At 41.7% G+C, this 20,912-nt stretch overlaps 2 protein-coding genes across 2 annotated transcripts; both read left to right on the top strand.

Moving 5' to 3' along the window:
• The first annotated feature begins 5,958 nt into the window (after positions 1 to 5,958).
• LOC124148447 lies at positions 5,959 to 9,117 on the top strand. The gene is made up of 3 exons (XM_046519542.2): positions 5,959 to 6,329; positions 7,520 to 7,627; positions 7,712 to 9,117. The coding sequence occupies exons 1-3, from the start codon at positions 6,108 to 6,110 to the stop codon at positions 7,913 to 7,915; spliced, it is 534 nt and encodes a 177-aa protein (XP_046375498.1). The 5' UTR covers positions 5,959 to 6,107; the 3' UTR covers positions 7,916 to 9,117.
• A 5,461-nt stretch (positions 9,118 to 14,578) lies between these two features.
• LOC124148480 (cyclic AMP-dependent transcription factor ATF-3-like) lies at positions 14,579 to 19,940 on the top strand. The gene is made up of 3 exons (XM_046519587.2): positions 14,579 to 14,881; positions 18,102 to 18,209; positions 19,503 to 19,940. Exons 1-3 carry the CDS (start codon positions 14,651 to 14,653, stop codon positions 19,653 to 19,655), a joined length of 492 nt encoding a protein of 163 aa, XP_046375543.1. The 5' UTR covers positions 14,579 to 14,650; the 3' UTR covers positions 19,656 to 19,940.
• The last annotated feature ends 972 nt before the right edge of the window (positions 19,941 to 20,912 follow it).

Raw genomic sequence — 20,912 nt, 5'->3', positions numbered from 1 at the left:
ATAATAATTTTTAGACCTGCTTTTGAAATGCTTTTGTGGTAAAAACCGTGGATTTGAAAAGAGAATCTAAGCAAAGTTGTAAATAATTCACACACCGGAGTGAACTTCTATAGTATCATTTATACATGAAAAACACATCGAATACATAATTTGGTAAAAAACTTTTTTAATTCGATCAAAAAACCATGTACTAAAGCATATATATTTAATGAGTTAGTAATTTCGCTCTTGAAGCTATGTTTTGTATTGGAATTCTAAAACAACTATTCTGAAAATATTGTTATAAAAGTTAATTTGTGTCTGAAAGTTAATACTCCTTATTTGATAATCATATAATGTAATACAAAGTTACGGCGGTGAGTAGCATAGCGGTTCACGCGTCCGCTCTTGACGCCAAAGTCCATTTCTGGTGCGAACGCCGTGATATTGTATTAATATTGCTCACTGCGGCGTAAAACCCAATTCAGTCAGGTTCTGAACTTTCTGTAGAATCGGCGGCAAACGTGTACATGTCCATATTAACCTTAGCGAGGCACGGCTTATACTTCACAGAGTCTTGTTGCAGGGTACAAGTACCGACTTAGATGACGAGGGTTGCGGAAAATTGACAATTGTGAAGGTAATGATAACTTTTCAGTTCAAACTTTACCAGACTTATCTGAAACTGCCTGTACTTTAGTAAAACAAGAGAAGGCATAGACTAACAGAGTCTATGAATATCTTAGTACAAGGCGATTGTCTCACTTTTAAATTCGTAACGGTGGGAGTGGAATATAGCTGGATTTGCTATTTTTTATGATTTGGACTCGTTTTGATTAAATTACCCAGTCATGGCACAGGACTAAGGAGAACATTCTAAAACATTAACAATAAATTCTTTGATCATCAAAGCGACAGACCCTTCACATAATCATTAGGAATGGTAACTCTGCTAGGCAAGAAACATTACATTTTCTCTCTGGCGTTTCTTCAGTAGAAACGCGTGGTTTTGCACTCTTGACATACAATAATGTCTTGGGCAATATATCGCACGTAAATCAAAAGGTAATGGCCACTATGAAAAAAATGACATCTCGGTAAAACTGGTGGTTACATAGAGGAGCCGAGCACAGCAGGATGTTCCAGGAGGTGTTTAAAGACTACATCTGCAGGTGTGATTAGAACAGATACCTTCACGCCACACTGTCTTTATTGCCATAATAGACTACAGACGTTTATCTGACCTTGGCCCCGTTCCACAAAGCGATCTTAGGCCATGTCGATCGCAGTTCCCATTCTAGTCTGTCAAAGAGACCATGAAACAAATTACTCCAATACAGCCCATGCAAGTCTATACTAGTGGGCAAGTCTAGATTACTGCAGTATCAGTCTGAAAATGAAGTCCCTGGGCTCCTTTTTATTGTATTTTATGAAGATAATTTAACAATTGTTCATATTCTGTAAAACCTGTTCATTTCGGAGACTGGTTGTTAGTCTACTCCCATTCTCTAACACTGACTTAGGACAGTCGTAGCGTTTTGTGGAACGGCTCTATAACATAATATGCAGGAGGAAGGGCGACATGAAGTGTATTCTTTCCTGATCCTGCCATAGCCTGTCTTAATTTAGACGTTCATGCCCTGCCAATACTTTGAAATGAATAAACAGACACATTCCAAATGACATTCCAAGTTCAGAAATACCCTCGTTTAACTATCATATAATGTATGTACGTATCCCTCATTGGGATCAGACACTAGACATACTTAAATATGATCTCTTGCACAATGGCGGAAAAATAGTTTTTATCACTTGAGTTCAAAGTTTGGGTTCTGCTTATCTCTCCAGCAGCACATTTAGTCATTCCGTGAAGCAGACGACGGGGCCGAGTTTCCCGCCAGACACCTGGGGGAGCAGACGTTAGACTGTAATTACCACTTGCGACGTCTGCCACTGCTGCCGTGGGGTCATTAAGTGCACGCGCGGATACGTGGCGGTTTGTATGTGATATACATAGGTCTGTGTGGTGTGTGGTGTGTGTGTGTGTGTGTGTGTGTGTGTGTGTGTGTAATTATACCATGTATGTGTGTGTGTGTGTGCGTTTGGAATTATACCATGAATGTGTTGGACACGTTTGTGTGCGTCCGAAATGATCAGATCCATAATTAATGTACGTGTGAGTAGTCATATGTATAAGCATTTTGCATATTTATTATTTTATTAGTCATGATGTACTATTGTTTATCTCCAAACGTGTAATCGATATTTCACTGGAGTGAAGAAGCATTTTATGCCGGAACTACTTTCGTTCTAGCTCAGTGACACTATGGTATTCAGGGCGAGACGATGAAGGTCATCTCGTGACCTGATTTTTATGTCGTAATCTGATACATAGTGTGACGTCATATATTTTGATGTATGATCGTACATTTTAGTCTGGGTGATTTCTAAAGATCACAAGGCAGCGTATGATCATAAAAAGTATGTGTCATATGCATTAATGTGTCGCTGTATGTATTTGTCTTAACAAACGAATGCGTTATCGTATGTTAGTGTGCTTTCATATATATTGTCGTTTGTGTTACCATATGTGTTGGTGTGTTTAATCATAAGTGTGCATATATATAGTACTTCCAATTCGAGTGTACAGTCAAATGGGTTTAAAATTTAAAGCAAACCACAACCTGAATACCTTCTTCCGTGTTTTGCTTTAAATTATATATTAGTGAGTGTTATATATTTTAGAGTGACAGACAGACAGACAGACAGACAGACAGACAGACAGACAAGTATATTTTTGTCTCACTCGTTGAATACACTTATAATGCATCAAAAGAAGTATACACATAAAATTCTACAACCAGTCGCTAGACGACTAACGAGAGACACCATGCCATTACAAATATACAGTCATACACAGCGATAAGATATATACATATAAACATCAATGATATAAAGTGGAAAGTCGCTCTGCTAAAATGTTATGGCAGGTTTTGGCCACGCAAGAAATATAATCAACGTTTGATAAAATCTATGTCAACTTTTCACTGTAAGAGTAATTTATAAATTAGTAAATTTTAGACAACAGCGATTCAGAAGATCAGCCCTCACGTCGTCGTATAAAGGGCAGATAAGTAAAACCTGGATCTCGTCCACCTGGTCTGTGCAATTAAAGCAACATCTCTCTTCTGGTGGTATGTTTGTGTAACGTCCAGTCTCTATCTTTAAAGGCGCCACTCCACATCTGAATTTAGCTAGGGAGCTCCTGTGAGCACGATTGAGAGGGTATCCACGTATTTTTCTGTGCTATAGACTTTCTTAAACAACCTGTAGCTTCTTTGTTTGTTTCTACCACGGTGTCCTTTCTCCAACAATAAGTTGTCCCTCCATTTAGTCTTATATTCCAACATAAGGTGTTCTTGCACCGTTGCAACAAATAACTTTGTTTCAATTTGGGTATTTATGCTCCTTAAATGTCCCAGGTCGATTCTCTCTAGACATGACGTCACTTTTCCATTCCAGCTCCTCCTGCAGTTGCTTGCCCACACAAATATCTTCTTAGTTATTCTTCTGTTTGGAGTGTTGACACGTCTGGCCCAGTGCCTTGAGACTGTTGTCCATGATCTGATATATGGCGGGATTCAACCTACTTCCCCATTTATTGCAATGTTTGGTGCATATTTTCCAAGTCCTAGGAAAAGTGTGTGATTACAGGTGTCCTCAGTGAGTGAGTGAGTGAGTATGGTTTTACGCCGCTTTTAGCAATATTCCAGCAATATCACGGCGGGGGACACCAGAAATGGGCTTCACACATTGTACCCATGTCGGGAATCGAACCCGGGTCTTCTGCGTGACGAGCGAACGCTTTAACCACTAGGCTACCCGACCGCCCCTGTCCTTAGTGAAAACATACATATGTATATGCGTATAAGTACAATAACGTTTGTGATAATAATAAAGTATATAGTATATATATATATATATATATATATATATTGTAAACACTTTAAGGCACGTTATCTTAACGGTGTGTTTAACCATATATAATTAGGCATGTGACCAACCATGCAAACACAATGATTGAGAGTGGGTAATGATGTTTATTAGTTATGATCATATCAATTATTGCGTGGTCATATACACATTGGGGGCATGTGATCGTACAGTAGTTGATTTCGCGTACGTGTGTGTTGGTTAGGTGTGATCTGCGGTCGCCATTGTGCACGTTCGCTTTCCTTGTATTTTGTTCAGATTGCTGTCGCACAGTGTGTGTTAGGCACTTAAACGCCTTCTTCGTTCACGTTTTATACAGAGCAAATATGATTGCAAAATCTATGCATGTTATGTAGTGCGTGCTATAATAATGCGAGGTGTAGTGCGTGCTATAATACGTGGTATAGTGCGAGATGTTGTGTGTGCTATAATAGTGCGAGGTGCAGTGCGTGCTTTAATAGTGCGAGGTGTAGTGCGGGCTATAATACGTAGTATAGTGCATGTTATAATAGTGCGAGGTGTAGTGCGTGCTATAATACGTGGTGTAGTGCATGTTATAATAGTGCGAGGTGTAGTGCGTGCTATAATAAGTAGTATAGTGCATGTTATAATAGTGCGAGGTGTAGTGCGTGCTATAATATGTGGTGTAGTGCCTGTCATAATAGTGCGAGGTATAGTGCGGGCTATAATAGTGCGAGGTGTAGTGCGTGCTATAATACGTGGTGTAGTGCAGGTTACAATAGTGCGAGGTGTAGTGCGTGCTATAATAAGTAGTATAGTGCATGTCATAATAGTGCGAGGTATAGTGCATGTTATAATAGTGCAAGGTGTAGTGCGTGCTATAATACGTGGTTTAGTGCGTTGAAAGTTGCTGCTGTTGCTGTAGTTCAAGGATGTGCACGCATGGTCACAAACTGTCCAACACATGGCGGTGTTCTGATCACAAAAATATCAGCTGGTTATCTTATGTTCAACGACCTGGGCACAAAATATTGACGTGTTTCCATGATAAACAAATCTTTTGTGTAGATGCGTTCCAGGTTGTGGAGCTCCGTCAATCAGGAAGACAGGACACAATGGAAACTGAAATAATTACGTCAGGTTCAAATCCACCGCTCCTGTAATACGATAAACCTTGTACAGTAATCTCCACGCCTGATTTAACACCTTTCTCCACAGCGCAGTTCATTTCATTCAATTACAAACACATCGCAAGGGCCACGTAGAACCAACTTAACAAATCAAACATTAATTCACAACCTATTCCCATCTCTCAAATATAACTTTTTTACGTTCGCCGTGGTACACAAGTGCGAATGACATGAATATTTGAGCGCGTCGCCTCAACGCCTCCCGGCTCTCAATTCCACAGGGTCATTAGCCGGCGCGTGAGCGGCACGCGCTGTCGGGTGGGCCTGAACGCGTCGATATTGAACCCGAGATCACCGCCGAGCTGAGGAATGAGAGCAACGACCTTGATGGCAACAACTGCACTACACCGCCAGACAGACGCATCGATTTATACCCGCAAGACCAGTATGTAAATTAATACCATATTTAGACGCCCTTGTGTTTATTTACGTTTTGGTCTCCCAACACGGCACTGCAGTGGCCACGCCCATCACAACAGGAAGTAACGCAGAACATGCGCGGTATTCCTTAAATCCTTCCAGTGGGAAAGAAAAAATGCCGATAGTATCACACTTACTGGAAAAAAATAATCTCTGAAAATTATCTACATGGTTACTAATTCATTGATATATATTTCTACAAAGTGCAAGAGATTTGGTTTGGTTTTTTAACGATAGAAGCAAGGCTATTGTCTGTGTATATCGGCCTGAATCTAAAACGTGGATATCTATTCCTCTTGCAACCCAGTTCGCCTAACTATACCGTTATACCATATTGACACGATTGCTCACACTGGCAACGTTCTAAGCGTGGAAATGGCCACGGAGCCCAGTTTGTTCGTGTATACATACAGCGGTATCGTCACCGACAAGTTCTGTCGACAAAACCTGCTACCTGCCCACGTTCGGGGAATCCCCTCACCCAACACTTCGGTTCGAGAGTAGTACACAAATAGCGTTTGGGTATGCATATTTGTTAGGTATCACAACAGCGCGTTACTCAAAATGGAATCTTTGCAATCAGCTGGTCCGACTCGCCAGGTGCTAAGACGGACAGGGACGCGGAGACTGGACAAACGGGTGGTCAGCGCGGCAAGGGAAGCAATTCAGAGTGGCTCTCTTATCCCTCTCATTAAGGAGGAGTTGTGGTGTAAGATTCAGTCAAGGCGTCTGTCAGAGGGACGGGGGGAATTAACGCTGCTCTCGACACCTCCCGTCACATCGAAGGTAGGCAGACTTTCTCTCGTATAAAACAATGCGTTGTTAAAAGGCTGGTGGCTGGCTCGTTGTATCTATCGTCGGATGAAATGAGATCATCAGGTCAGGGAACGATGTCATGTGAGGTCATTTTCATACAATTCTATTTTAGGCTATTTCGTAGTTTTACAACGCTGTCTAATCATGTGTCGATCAAACCCCGTCAGCACTTTTTATTACAACTGGGACAGAAGCATCTAGAACTCTCTTAAATTTCTTGACCTTAAATAAGAACGAGTAACTTAAAATACATTTTCCGAAATAATGCTACTTAAGAGTCTTGCTCCGCTGAGAACACAGGACTCGTGTAATTCGATCAAATATTTTTATACTTTCCGTTTTTAATGTGTAGCCTTGTAAACCCCATAGTAGAAAATGTGCATGCTTGGGGTAGTAGTGGTCACGTGATCCGCATACGTCGGCGCGTGGAGAGTGATGAAATGATGGCAATGCTGACTGATGTTTAATATAGACCAAGCAGCTGATTGGTAGATATGTGACCTTCAATATCAGGAAATAATTTGGCTCGTTATCTAATGTAGTGGTGAATATAATTGCAAATCTGAATATACCGAGACTGCAAATATTAATTGAGTTGAGTTTATTACACACAATGTCTATAGGTACGACTACTGGACTAAATCTCGGCAATTATGTTTCGTTCAGTTAGTTGTTTAATTCAGTCACATCCCTTTTGGTCGCCTCCGTGGTGTAGTGGATATAGATCGTCTGCCGAGAGAACGGAAAGTCCGGGGTTCGAACCTTGGCCGCGTCAGTCCAATAGACATTATAAGATTGTTACCCTGCCGGGAGATCGGAAGTCGGAGTTCGATGCTCGGCTGCGAACGTTAAAAAACGTCAGTGCGTTAGCACTACACAACCAATATTAATCAGGGTGCCGTTGGACAATGCGATCTGAGCGATAAGGTGATCGAAACTCCCATACTTTAACATAGACTTACGACAGTCGTAGCGCTAGGGTTGTTTTGTACAACGGCCCCCAGGATTAGTACAACAGCCTCGCATGTACATGCACGTCTCTATATGAGTGAAACGATCTTGAATGCGGCGTTAAATCCATTTTCACCGCACGTCATGTGACTTGTATTCATGTCATGTAAAAACAACAGTTTTCAGCTTGACCTTTTATCTGTTTTAAGCTGACCCCCGATGACGTTGAAAAACGATGTGTGAGACGTCAGCAGAACAAGCGCGCGGCTAGGCGCTTCCGGGCCAAGGAGAGGGACAAGGGGCATCAATTACAGGAGGTAAATATATGATCAACTTGTAACTGAATAAAACTAAACTAATTTAACAAATAAATAAATGTATATATTTATCTATCTTCGCAGAAAATATCGAGTTTGGAGGAAGACAAAGTAACTTTGGAGAGACTGCGTGAAAATCTACGTCACGAGAAAATGGGACTTATTGAAAAGCTGCAGGACCACCTCCTGCAGTGCACAACATTTGATGACGTATTTCACAATCATATTCTTCCTGTTAATTGGCAGCCATCACAGGACATAACATCCGATGACCAAACAGTATCGTGATACTACTAAAGAAATTCCACGTGCATGTTGATTACGTTACCATGACAATAGGACCAACGATACGTCATATCTCTGTTACGGTTATGGAACATTTCCGCTCCGAATCTTGCCGGAAGTGGAGCAGACATTTCTGTTACTTTCCCTCTAACGACGCTTTTCGGCTGAAACAATCGTAGTCTGTCACCACACATTCTATTGGAATACGCTCTCAGAGATATATATCCCTCCTCGTTTATCAGCAAAATACTGTTTTTTAGGTTCCTTGTAGAACTCAAGATATTGATTAGCTATGAGTGAGTTAGTTGGGTCAAAGACGTATATACAATATATACATAACTACATATTCTTTGGTTGGGTTTAACGCCGCAGCATCCCAGTTATATCACGGCGTGACAGCTTAATGTGGGAGGAAAGCCCGAAGTGATGCAGGTCTTAGACGTTTACAACGTCTGTGAAACTTACGAGTACGGCTGATAATCAACTGTTTGCACGTTTGATGATGATGTGATAGAGATCTAATGTTTCAGTCTGTTGATTTAAATGTATGTCCGAAATCAAACAGTATGACGATTATAAATCAGAAGAGACTACCGATATGCTTATTAATGGCGAACGTACCTACAAATACGTGTAAAGCATAACGATACTTACACGTTGTCCAAACCAGATGGATTGTTTGATCGGCATTACTTAGAAGTTGATGACAAAGTAGTCACAATTTTTGGATAACAGTTTTTTTACTTACTGTAAAGGCGGCGTTTCGGTATAGATCCTTATACCGTTGTCAAGCAAGGCTGATTTTTCCGGGGTATCTGTTTGTTGTGACGCGGGAATTTTTTAATGCGAAATTGTTTACACATACGTGTATTGGTGTATTGCAGTTGTACAACCATATGTGAATTGACACTGTTTATTGCACCAGATCACAGGTTGTCAATGTGACGGTCGGAGAAAAAAGAGGCACCGCGTCGGATATCCGGGTGCCTCAGACCAAATGACGCGATGGTGTCAAACCGACGTGTGGGACACATGTAGGTGATGGCAGTATGTCACATGTAGGTGATGGCAGTATGTCACATGTAGGTGATGGCAGTATGTCACATGTAGGTGATGGCAGTATTTAATATTGCCTCTCAGACTGAAAGGGGCTAATATAGCTTTCGAAAAAAAACAGTTTCGCAATAAAAAAGATTCATATGGGACTGTGTAATTCATTTTTCGGGATTAATCTGACGCATCTTGATAAACAAATTGTTTGTTTAACGCCGCACTCAGCAATATTCCAGCTATATGACGGCGGTCTGTAAGTAATCGAGTCTGGACCAGAAAATCCAGTGATTGACATCATGAGGATTGATCCAATTGGGAAACGATGACATACATCAACCAAGTCAGCGAGCCTGACCACCCGATCCCCTTAGTCGCCTTTTATGACAAGCATTGCAGAAGACCTATTCTAACCCGGATCTTCACGGGTGGTATAATATAGAGGCGGTGTGAGGGGGTGGTATCAGCTTAAACGTGGCTCTGGTACCGGGTTCGTCTTCACAGTTCGGTACGGTTTGTAAATGTTTGTGTCTCGGTTGTGTTGTTGACAATCATGCTAAGATAGGATGCAACACCTTTTAGTAAGATCACGGCGTGTCAGCTTTTCCAAAGAAAAGGATCCCAGCTTGGAGAAACAGGTGAAAGAGGTTTATATTTAGAAATAGGACCCCCGAGTATTATGTTTAAAAACCAAGAAGCATAACCCATGCTTATTTGGGATTCGAACTCGCGATTAGCTGAGCTGGTATCTATGCCACGTAACCCTTTTCAGTTGAAGCCTTAGTGACTGGGCCACCTGTTTTCCCCTGAAGTAGTTCCAAGTACCGCGGATCAAGGTTCGTATACTTTTGTGAAGAATTCTATTTAGTTTTGTGAACATCACCCGAAGATCACACCGCAGAGAAAACACACCGGAGAGAAAACACAACGTGTAGCGTTGCACAGAATCGCTGACCGGCGCGGGACGGCCACAGTGCATACATGCATCCAACACGCCGCTAGTGTGCAGCTGCAGTTGAATGAAGAGTCAGAAAATCTCCCCTACTATCCTGTATACTCACAACACTCCATTCCACACAAACAAATAACATTATGTATTCCTGATTCTTACAAGCATTAATACATATTTGTTCCCGTGGACATAATTAGTGCATACAAATGTTTTCAGTGTGACTCAACCCGTCAGGGCAGCCGTCTGTCTCCGTCGATGTGAAACAGAACGGATTCCTGCAGCGGTGCTATCACCTCGCCTACTCGCTACAAAAAACTTTCAGACAGAATATATCAAACAGTCTACTTTATTTCACATGTCGACATAATGGTGGGAATACAAGACCCCATTATCTGCAAAACACAGATAGTTCCTGTACATAACCGCTGTGATTCTACTGCTGCAAGAGACTTAGGTCGCCTATTAAGTAAAGTCTTTCTGGTAAATGTTGAAAAGCAAAACTTCATATTGGTGAACCAACTGTCTACAAACATGGACATAAAGGTATTGTTTTTAATAATGGTGTAATATATGTACTTTGTGGTATGTATTATGCTAATGTCGTCATCGATGACGTGTGCTGAGGTCAGGGATGTGCCTGTTGCAGCCTTGTGTTGTCGGAGTGAGTCAGCTTCACGGCCATACATACACAGTGGAGCACTTGGTAATGGTTCCCTGACACCGTTACTATAAGCCCATTATTTATGTACGCAAACGCTCTGCATACAACCCCGACAAGATTCCCAGCACCTTGTCCTGTAGTCTTCCCTACGACCTCCCTCACGTCGGATGGGTGTGCATTCTGTATGGTTGTACAAACAGTTTTCATACTCTCAAAACAAAATGTCTATTTTCCTTCCGAACTGCGAATCGATATTCCTTTCAAGTAACGTACGTGATTTACCAAATACATGTGTATAAATGTTATTTATATGAACATGTGTAATATCACCGTTTATCATCACAAACCACATCATATCAAGAGTGACAACCCTCAATGAGATTTGTCCATTGTGCCAACAGGTCATTTCTGCTTGTGTTAAACCGCTAGATCATTGGATCCAAATGTAAACGAATCAGGATGAAATTGCTCATTTTAAAGCACATAATGTGAAAATACGAACTGGCTACAGTTGTATTCTCAATTGTTGGATGCTTTTATGGTTTAACGCCGCTTTTAATACTTTTTAACAGGACGATTGACACCACAAATATCTTCACACATTGTAACCATGTTGGAACAAGAGAACGCTTTGAATACCAGGTACCCAGGTACAATTTTTAAGCCACGTCGTAAATGTGGAACATTCCTCGACTTTTTAAATGAGGTTCAGGTGCTTTCTGCTCATAGCGTTAACCCTGGTTTGTTTGGTCCAGACTCTACCGCCGTGATGAAGCTGTACTATCGTCTGACAATCTGATACCTCATCTACTTTCATCGCATCCTATGGACAGACTCTTTTAACATACGGGCGATTGGGTGTCCTAAAAGTCCGACCCGGTTAGTCGGGGGTCGTAGCTTACAGGATATTACTATGAAAGTGTTCCGAAATTCGTTGTTGCGCGTCTTATTCATGCTAAGGTATTGCCGTGAGTTTGAATCCAACATTTGAATTGACTATGTATCATGGCCTGTCTGGTTCGAATCCGCGTTCGTGGTTTTTCCAAAAGTGGAAACTGCCTGCAACCTGCAGCACTTCCGGCTTTTCTCCTACAGGAAGATGACGCCCCGTGTTGTAGACTTTTGCACCGGCGTTATACCAAACTCAAGCTTACTGATATTGGACAAAAGGTGAAAGTTAAACCTTACTCCCTTATTTACAAGTAACAATAGACCTTGCTAGAGCTACGGGTTGCCTTGGCCAAGACAATAGTACGTGATGTGATGGAAAGACAGTGAGTGAGTTTGGTTTAACGACGCTTTTAACAGTATTCAAGTTCGGCTTGATGTGGGAGGAAAGCCCGAAGTGAGGCTGGTCTCAGACGTTTACCACTTTGGTGAAACCCACGAGCACGGGTATGGTGCTGACTAATCTAGGAACATAATCGGAATTTGAACCCACGATCATAGGCTTCTGGCGTGTCCAAGGGACGTAACTCTGCACGGCGAACTGCGGCGCCTTAGACAAGTTGGCCACCCGTGTCCGACATATGTTCAAATGACGTCCAAAAGATAGACAGAGACGCCATCAGTCTTCGAACGTAAATACACATAACGTCTACAACGGTAGGTTTGTTGTTTAACGCCGCACTCAGCAATATTCCAGCTATACGTCTACAACCGTGTCTAAGTGATGTCTACATTTCCAATCAATTGCCTGCATTACATTTGTTTCTAGTTGACCCTTACACAGCCGTGAATTGGTATTAAAAATGTTTCGTGTGGTTTCCTTTTCATCCGCTTATGTTGAACGGTGTGAATAATACATGAAACATAGACTGTGTCACATGCGTTTCGTACTGTCATGCAAATTTTACGAATCCAGAGTGTGAATTTTTGTAATTCCTGAGCGATTCCAAGAGCGCATCATGAATTCTGACACGAGCTTAATATCAATACTGTTCAACATTAGTGGGTGAAAACCAATCCACACGGCATATAGTTTTGTTTGTTGTTTAACACAATATTCCAGCTATTTGACGGCGGTCTGTGAATAATCGAGCCTGGACCAGACAATCCAGTGACTGACATGGATATTGATTTAATCGGAATACGATGACATGCATCACTCAACTCACCGAGCCTGATCTTGTTAGTCGTCTCTTACAAGCATGTGTTGCTGAAGACCAATTCGTACCCCGATTTTCAGGGGGAACACAGCACATGTAATGGACCTCACTTCATCTATTTCTCATGCCCAACATCACTGCTGTGATATGACCCACAGCAGTAGTAATAAATTGTGACATCATCATCTACCCCGACGTGCTGAGCTCAACAATGCGTATAACACGTGTCAAGCCCTCATTTATAGTGCGCTTCGTATGGATGTTATTAACAATTCGCTCATTTGAACAACATGATACATTTCTTTACTCGCCGTTGACAGCCTGATGAACAGAAACTATTTAGATGTCACGACAAACCCAGTTTAACAGGTGAAAATGTTTTGTCCACTGTTTAATTAGTGTAGTATCTGAGTGAGTGAGTTGACCACATGAGTGAGTGAGTTAAAATTTAGCGTCGTATCGGCATTATTTCAGCCATATAGCGACGAACCACATTGGTAAAACCAACGTACCATGGTATGGTGCTAAAAGAGCAAGGATAAACATTTGTGTGATTCATGAATTCGAACCAACTGGAAGCGGATCCTGGCGCAAAACGGGGTTGCAACTCTGCACGGCAACTTACACCGTCCCCAATGAAAGCGATGAATCTCAAACACGGGCAAACATGTATAAGACGAAACCGCAAGTGACGATTTGTTGAAATGTTAGAACGTATCCCTGTCAGCTGCACTCCACATAATAGTCCCATTGTTAAAACATGTAACAACGCAAGCTTACGCACTATTAGTTGAGAAGATGAGTTTGAAATTAAATCCACCATCAATACTTACGTTACAATGAATATAATTTTACAAATATGAACATCTTATTTTCATCAAGACATTTCGACCGTATTTATTATTGATTCCTTCATGTATTCAATAAACTTTGTTGAGCATTAGATATTATCATATCCCCTGCAATGATCCTCTTCAACGTCAAGTGCATGTGTACTTGAATACTCAATGTCCGACATATACAGAATAAGGCTTCGTGTTTTGAATCCAGCGACCGATTAATGCCGAATGCCGATCAATTGATTAGATGTTTAACTATAAGTGGTCCCAGTTGAATACCAGGAGAAATTGTCAGAAATTCCGTCTCATCACAACAGCTTTGTATGTAGATATATACAGAACGCTGTATAACGTTGAGCGAAGTTTCCCGCCCCTGTCGAAATCTACTCCCCTGGTATGGCCAGTGGGCTATTCTGGTGACTTTTCACTGTAGTTGGCTAGTGGTGATTCACTCTGCCGTAGTCCTGTTGGTCAATAGCTCGTGCAGCTAAGCGGCGTGAGTCACCGCGGAACAGGGGGAAACTGCTACTGCCCAGCGCAATTTATGCGTCATAGTGCGTAAGTTATGTCAGAACGAGTTACCTCCCTTGTATCAGTCTCAAGACACTTGACGGCAGCCGTGGATCGATACTCGCTGCACAATGCTGTCGGATGCCACCGCTATGCCGCAACATTGGGTCAATGAAATAACTTGCTCCAACACGTTACTCAATTTATGTAATGTTTTAATATAATTTTTCTTTCTGGGTATATTTTCTGGATTTAAAAACTAAATTCAGCGTTAGTTTCATTGAGAGTATTTTATAATATTGAAATTGATTAAATCAACTTGATAGCCAATGATTACATTCGGTTGGCCGCCATTACGTCAGCATTTATTATAAATCCACGAGAATCATGCAATGTTTACATTCATGAAAAATAATTCCTTTTAGATATTAGTTGCGTTGGGGTTATTTAAATGTTAGGTGAGACTAAAATGTGGTATTGAAACTAAATATGATTTTGCTTATTTTTCTTTGATTACGTGAAAAGCACTTCGGTTCGAGATTATCGTAAAACATAACATTGGTTCATATTTTTTCTCATCAGTTGCGGTAGCGTTGCTTACCTACAACCGTGCTAAGCATGGACAGCTCCGACAGCCAAACAGACGATTTGTTTATGCCTGAGTTTTTGAATGAGACTTTTTGTAATGTGAACGATGAGGGGCTGGTGCAGGCGACAGTGGAAGTATTGAAGACTGGCCGCCTAACGCCTCTCATTAAGGAAGAACTAAAATGTACCATCCAAACCAGGCGACTATCCGAAGGGAAGGACGAGTTACAGGTGGAATTCAATAGCCCCGAAAAAACATCTGTAAGTTCAAAATCATTTCACTCATACTTATTTGATACGATAAACATTAACATACATTTTGCATTTTAAATTTTACAGTTTTTAAAATTCTTAAGTGTGAATTTGAATGAAACATGCATGTGGTTGCGGCGTGTCTGTTTGCAGCGATCAGCTGTTTGTCTGAGGTCAAGCATGTTTTTAGCCTCAGCGTCCAGACGATTACACGTGTGTGTGGTGCATGCACGTCCATGTGCACTAGACGCCATTAGTAGCATACACGCGTGGTTTTGGTCGCGCTAACTTTATTGATTTTAAGTTCCTGCCGATCAGCTTGAGTCTGTGTCTGAAATCAGCTGATATAGACACTCGTGGGGAGGGGGGTCTACCTGCACGATGCACGAGCTGAAAATCAATGGTTAGGCAGAAAAGACGGCAAGGCGGGCGAGGGCAGCGTGAGCTAGTGTGGCGGGACTGCACGCGAGTTGGCGTCGGTTGTGGGGAGTTACACGTACAATTGATCAATACACGCGGCCAGCATCTCAGCCAGACCCGTGTCGGATACCTACAGACAGACGGACAGCCGTGTCATTAATGGAAAACGTTAATATACATGTCAGTTAATAGCAGTGTATTGGAACATGTGAGTCTTGCGACCAGAAACAACCAGAGAAGTACAAGTCTCCTCGCTGGAAACACGTTGCAATTAGCATTGCCTTCAAGTGGTAGAGACTGGTCCAAACCAGTTCTTCGGGCGTGTTTTGGTTGTGCAAAGATTTGCTGCCACCATGATATGGCCAACATGTTATATTTCTGTGATGCCAAATAACCACATTTATATACAACATGACCGAAGGATGGGAGTTTTCTGTGCGCATTTGGTCGTACATGACCATCATGACAGCGTCCATTGATGCCAATGGGTTTCTCGTCAGTTGGCAGCATGCTAATAACAAGACCGGTCTAAACCTGTTGTATCCGTCTCATTAGGACTAACTATCTGGTCTCATTGTGACCTTTCACATCGCTACTCATACCATATCATCCACATAAACTGAAATGCAATTAGCTTTTTACCAGGTTTCATTTAACTTTGTTAAACGAAAACAATTATTGTGTCTTTAACTGGGGAAACATGTGCAGTTGTCACAAGTGAAAAAAGTTGACATTCTGCATTGTCTGCTATTATATTTCGTATTTTCAATGAAGTACAATCAGGTTTAATGTAATTATCATAGAATGAAGATTGTCCACGGCGTGCATTGTCTCCCCGCCCGCGCGCTCACGCCGCCCCGCCAGCACGTGTGTGACAATTCAGTGGCGATGCGCTGCTGCAATGTTAACACATGGTAAGGCAGCCGTTGCATGTAAAGACCATTTTGTTGATTTGCGCGTGCCGTGATGTAAATTAAGTTAAATCTGAGCACGCGAACACTGACGTACGGACAAAATACGGGAAATAAAGACGAATTTGAAATATTGCAACACGGAAAGAAAATAAATCCCCATGTGTGTGTTCACATATTTGCTCTGTACTTGGTGAAACTGGTTGAAGGTGGTCACTGTGATTAGATTGTTATGGCGAATGTGGACGAAATGTATGCACTGTTGTGTGAATGTTCAGAGCGAGTTTCCTATGCTAATATTACTTTTTAGTGGGATATTTTTTTACGCCATCCCTTTATCTGATACGATAAATAGTGGTGTACCCGGTTTTCAACGTCACGCCCCCCCCCCCCCCCCCCCCGTTCCTAACTGCCTATATGGTGGATGTTTCACAGCCGACAGACGTATACACATGAAAGCCCCCCTGGCGCTTATACAAGTCTGCCTTTACTCTGACTTGTTGATGTCGCTCTCTGTATATATATGCTGTTTATCTGTGTGCTACGATATATGATGACATTCATTTCTACTAAATGCCAATGTCAAATTCAACTGAAATGAGCGGGAGCACGAGGAGTGACGTCACATCAACTGATTGTCACCTTGGGAGAGGGTTTGATGAGTGGGAGGGGGGGTGGGGAGGGTTTGACGGGGGTCGGGGGTGGGTGGGAAGGGTTTGATGGGGTGGGAGTATGGTGGCGAGGGTTTGACGGGGTGGGAGTGTGGTGGGAAGGGTTTGATGGGGTGGGAGTATGGTGGGGGGGTTTGATGGGGTTGGGTGTGGGTGGGTGTGGGTGGGTGTGGGTGGGTGTCGGGGTCGGTTGATCCCGAGGCACATAAAATATTATAGTCAGTGTTTTGTAGAAAACATAACGTGTAGAACATGGCGTCAAAGAGATGAAGTCACACCACAGAGGTATGTTCCGAAAACATTCACGTTGAAAAGAACAATTAGTCTTCTAGAGGGGATTGTTTTTTATTTCACTTGTTTTGTTTTATCTATTCTATTTATTTATGTTTTAAAAAGGGGGTAGGCGGTAGTCACACACATTAGTAGATTCTACAAACTTCAAAACACAACTGATGCTAATATATACTCACATACATATCAATTTAAATCTATTATACAATTTAATGAATACAACATAAACAAGGGGTTTTCAGTTGTAATTGAAAAAACATTTCTTTTTATATTATTTTAAACATACACACAACTGTGAAACATAATTATGTATCGTGGTACCATGGTAACAAATTACATCAGACTCGATATTGTTGAACACAAACTTCAGTTACTTGGACGGCAATGGCTGTCAACACATTAGCCTGGCTTGTGCCATGTGTCTTTTTTAATATGAAGTTGTGTCCTGTAGTGTCTGTAGGTGTCAGTCTTGCACACTCCACAGTATGAACTTGTCGTTAGTGTGTCTACTTAGCAGCGTTACTTAGTTTCAGACTGGCCCGAACTGCCTCTTCACCGGTCGGGCAGAAAGAGTCAGGTAACTCTAGGTAAACGTAACCTTATGCTAAAGGAAGTTTACTGTTTGTTCTTTAGTCCTTCGTAATACAGATACTACGACTTTTAATTGCTATCTCTTAAGCTTCCTAAATAGACCTAGTGTTGTAATATGTTTTATGTTAATCTAAATAAAGCGAAATACGGAGACATTTCCGGAACAGAACTCTTGTAGTAAAATATTTGTTGATGGATTCCTGTGGAAGCGCTACATGTACATGTATGTAATTTTCTCATCTGCAATGAATATATAAGCATATACTGGCATGCGACCTTTTATTAACGATGTCTGTTTTACAAAGACTTTTGCAATAAACGACTGCTGTTTGTTGGTTTCTTCAGTTACGTCCTGAGGAAGTAGAGCGCCAACATCGGCGGAGGGAGCAGAACCGACGCGCAGCCATGAAATTCCGCCAAAAGAAAAAGGACCGAACAGAAATCCTTTTACGGGTGACTAAAGATAAACATATATTTGATCTTTAAGTAAAACATAGTGGACAGCGTGGCCAGTACATCGCCAGTAGCTATCGCTTGTATTATTATTATTATTATCATTTTTATTATTAGGATGACAGTATCATGTCTCGTCTATAGCGAATATTATAAAAGCGATACAGTCGAAGGGCGAAACGTGTCTAAGCTCTGCGTTCACAGACTAAACACATTTATCATTTTGAGTTAGTGAGTGAATGCACTATGACGGCTGTTCATCCACTGCTTTTAATTACTCGAGTCAAACTAGTGGTTGAAAGTATGAGCATTGATCCACGTCAAACAGTCGGTCATGTGACGCATTGTAACCACTTAATCCATTGCAAACGGTTTATACGACCTTGTGGGCGGCTGGGGTCCCCATATTTCAGAAATGAGGGCGGATAATAACGATAACGCGACACGGCCTCACAGACGACAAGAACACACCCTTTTTGGCATTCTGGCTCCGATTAGGTCCACATTACCACATGTTTGTCAGAAGAGCCGTCTAATATGGGTAGCATATGGGTATTGTGTTGCCAGGGTGACAACATGTCATCGTGACCCGATGGTATGACTCGTTGCTCATGCTGTCAGTCACTGGTTTTCTGGTTGCAGACTCGATTATTGACAGGCCGTCGTGATAGTTACTGGAGTGCGGCGTTATGCAACATTCACTCACTGACAATGAGTATTAAGTTGAGTCCATACCTATTGGGGGGCGGTCGGGTAGCCTAGTGGTTAAAGCGTTCACTCGTCACACCGAAGACCCGGGTTCGATTCCCGGCATGGGTACAATGTGTGAAGTCAATTTCTGGTGTCCCCCGCCGTGATATTGCTGGAATATTGCTAAAAGAGGCGTAAAACCATACTCACTCACTCACCATACCTATTGTCTGTCATACAGTCTCCGAAACAAATATTATTTATACAGCCTATGCAAGTCTATAATATTTGGCAAGTCTAGATTACTGCATGGCAGAGGGAGAGAGTCTGTGCTCCTTTTTGTTTTATTTCATAATTATAATTCTACAACTGTTTTGAAATCTAAAATTCATTTCAGAGACTTGATATTATTCTACCAATACGAACTAAAGCCACATCTCTATGTTATAGTGTCATGAGATATTGAAATCAGATCAAAAGACATATCCTGAGACTTTAAGTATCAAGATCGACCTCAGTGCGCAGTCATGCAGTTTAAGTTGTTTAACATCGGTGATTTTTTGCAATGCACCATTTAACACTAACGTTGTTTTCTATCTTCAGGAGACGCAGAAACTACAAAATGCCAACACAACTCTTCGTGACGAGATAGACCGACTAGTGAGAGAGCGCAACCACCTCACGGAGGTTCTCAGTGCTCACCAGCCAAGGTGTAGCCTTGGACTCGCCACTGTCATATTCCACGAACCTCCCTGAGCACGCTCGGATCTCCTCGGTGGTTTCCGCTCAGACTCGGGAGTTCCCGGAAACGTCCGAGGAGATCCTAACCTCCGCGTTCTCTCATGTTGCATCTTGTTCATCTAGTCATTTGTGATCATTTCCATTGCTTGTTTCCGTTGCTCAAGAGGACCAATGTTTGCTGCAGACCGCTGGACGATACAAGCTTCCGCTGTTTCTATCAGTTCTGTTATCAAATAATTTATGCACAAATGTGCTCAAAATGGCAGCAAATATAGAATTAAACGATTATTTACAAAACATGAAAAATGCCTTTTGTTTTAATTATAATAAATAAGCTATTAATGTAATTAATTTATTTAGAGAAACTACTTAACGCTAGTCGTTAAAGTCCATGTAACTACCACCCTATCACGGATGACCCAGTCGTCTAAGGCGCCGCAATTCGTTATGTAGAGTTGCGTCCCTTGGGCACGCCAGAAAGCTGTAATCGTGGGTCCGCCCGACTATGTTTTTAGGTTTCTCAGCACCATATCCATGCTCTGGGTTTCATGAAGGTGGTAAACGCCTAAGACCTACATCACTTAGGGCTTTCCTCCAACATTTAGCCGTGATAGAACTAGAATACTGTTCAAAGCGGCGTTATACCTAACTCACTCACTAACTCACGCCTGTAACGCCAAATAGTTAACTCAGCTTAATGCATGCTTGTACGTTCTCATTGTAAACGGTGACGTCTGTACATGTCTCCGACGTAATGAGACGCGTTTATTGTACACGTAAATAGTTTGTCGGTGAGAGACGTCATTACCGTTGACGTTACAGGACGTGAGCCATTACGTCTTCGGCGTAAAGGATGTCGCTTTGATACGAAGTTGTACGTATGTATACGTAAAAAGCAGTCGTTTGGTGACGCCCCAATCTAGTACGTGGTAGTATGCCTTCGTCGAAAAGGCGACGTGTGTATACGTATTTGACGTTATTTGAGACGTGTGTAAAATCTTGTATCTATAATCTATTGTGTCTGTTCCAAGATGTTTATTTTAAAACGAGGCGTTATTTACATATACACACGTCTTTGTGATAAAGAGAGACGATTGTTAACGTCTTTGAAGAAACGTTCGACGTGAATTTTCCTCTGTTGCATAACGCGAGATGTGTGTGTGTAATTTATTTCACGATGTCTTTTACGTTTCAGTAAAGTTGTATATGTATCTTTGGCCTTACGGAAGCTTTATATATACATGATCGAAGTAATCACTGCCTTAAACCGCA

Source organism: Haliotis rufescens, unplaced genomic scaffold (genome assembly GCF_023055435.1).
Source record: "Haliotis rufescens isolate VD_foot unplaced genomic scaffold, xgHalRufe1.0.p SCAF_3, whole genome shotgun sequence".
Classification (NCBI taxonomy): Eukaryota; Metazoa; Mollusca; class Gastropoda; order Lepetellida; family Haliotidae; genus Haliotis; species Haliotis rufescens.
The sequence above is the reverse complement of the archived record's forward strand: the minus strand, read 5'-3'. Positions and strand labels throughout refer to the sequence as shown.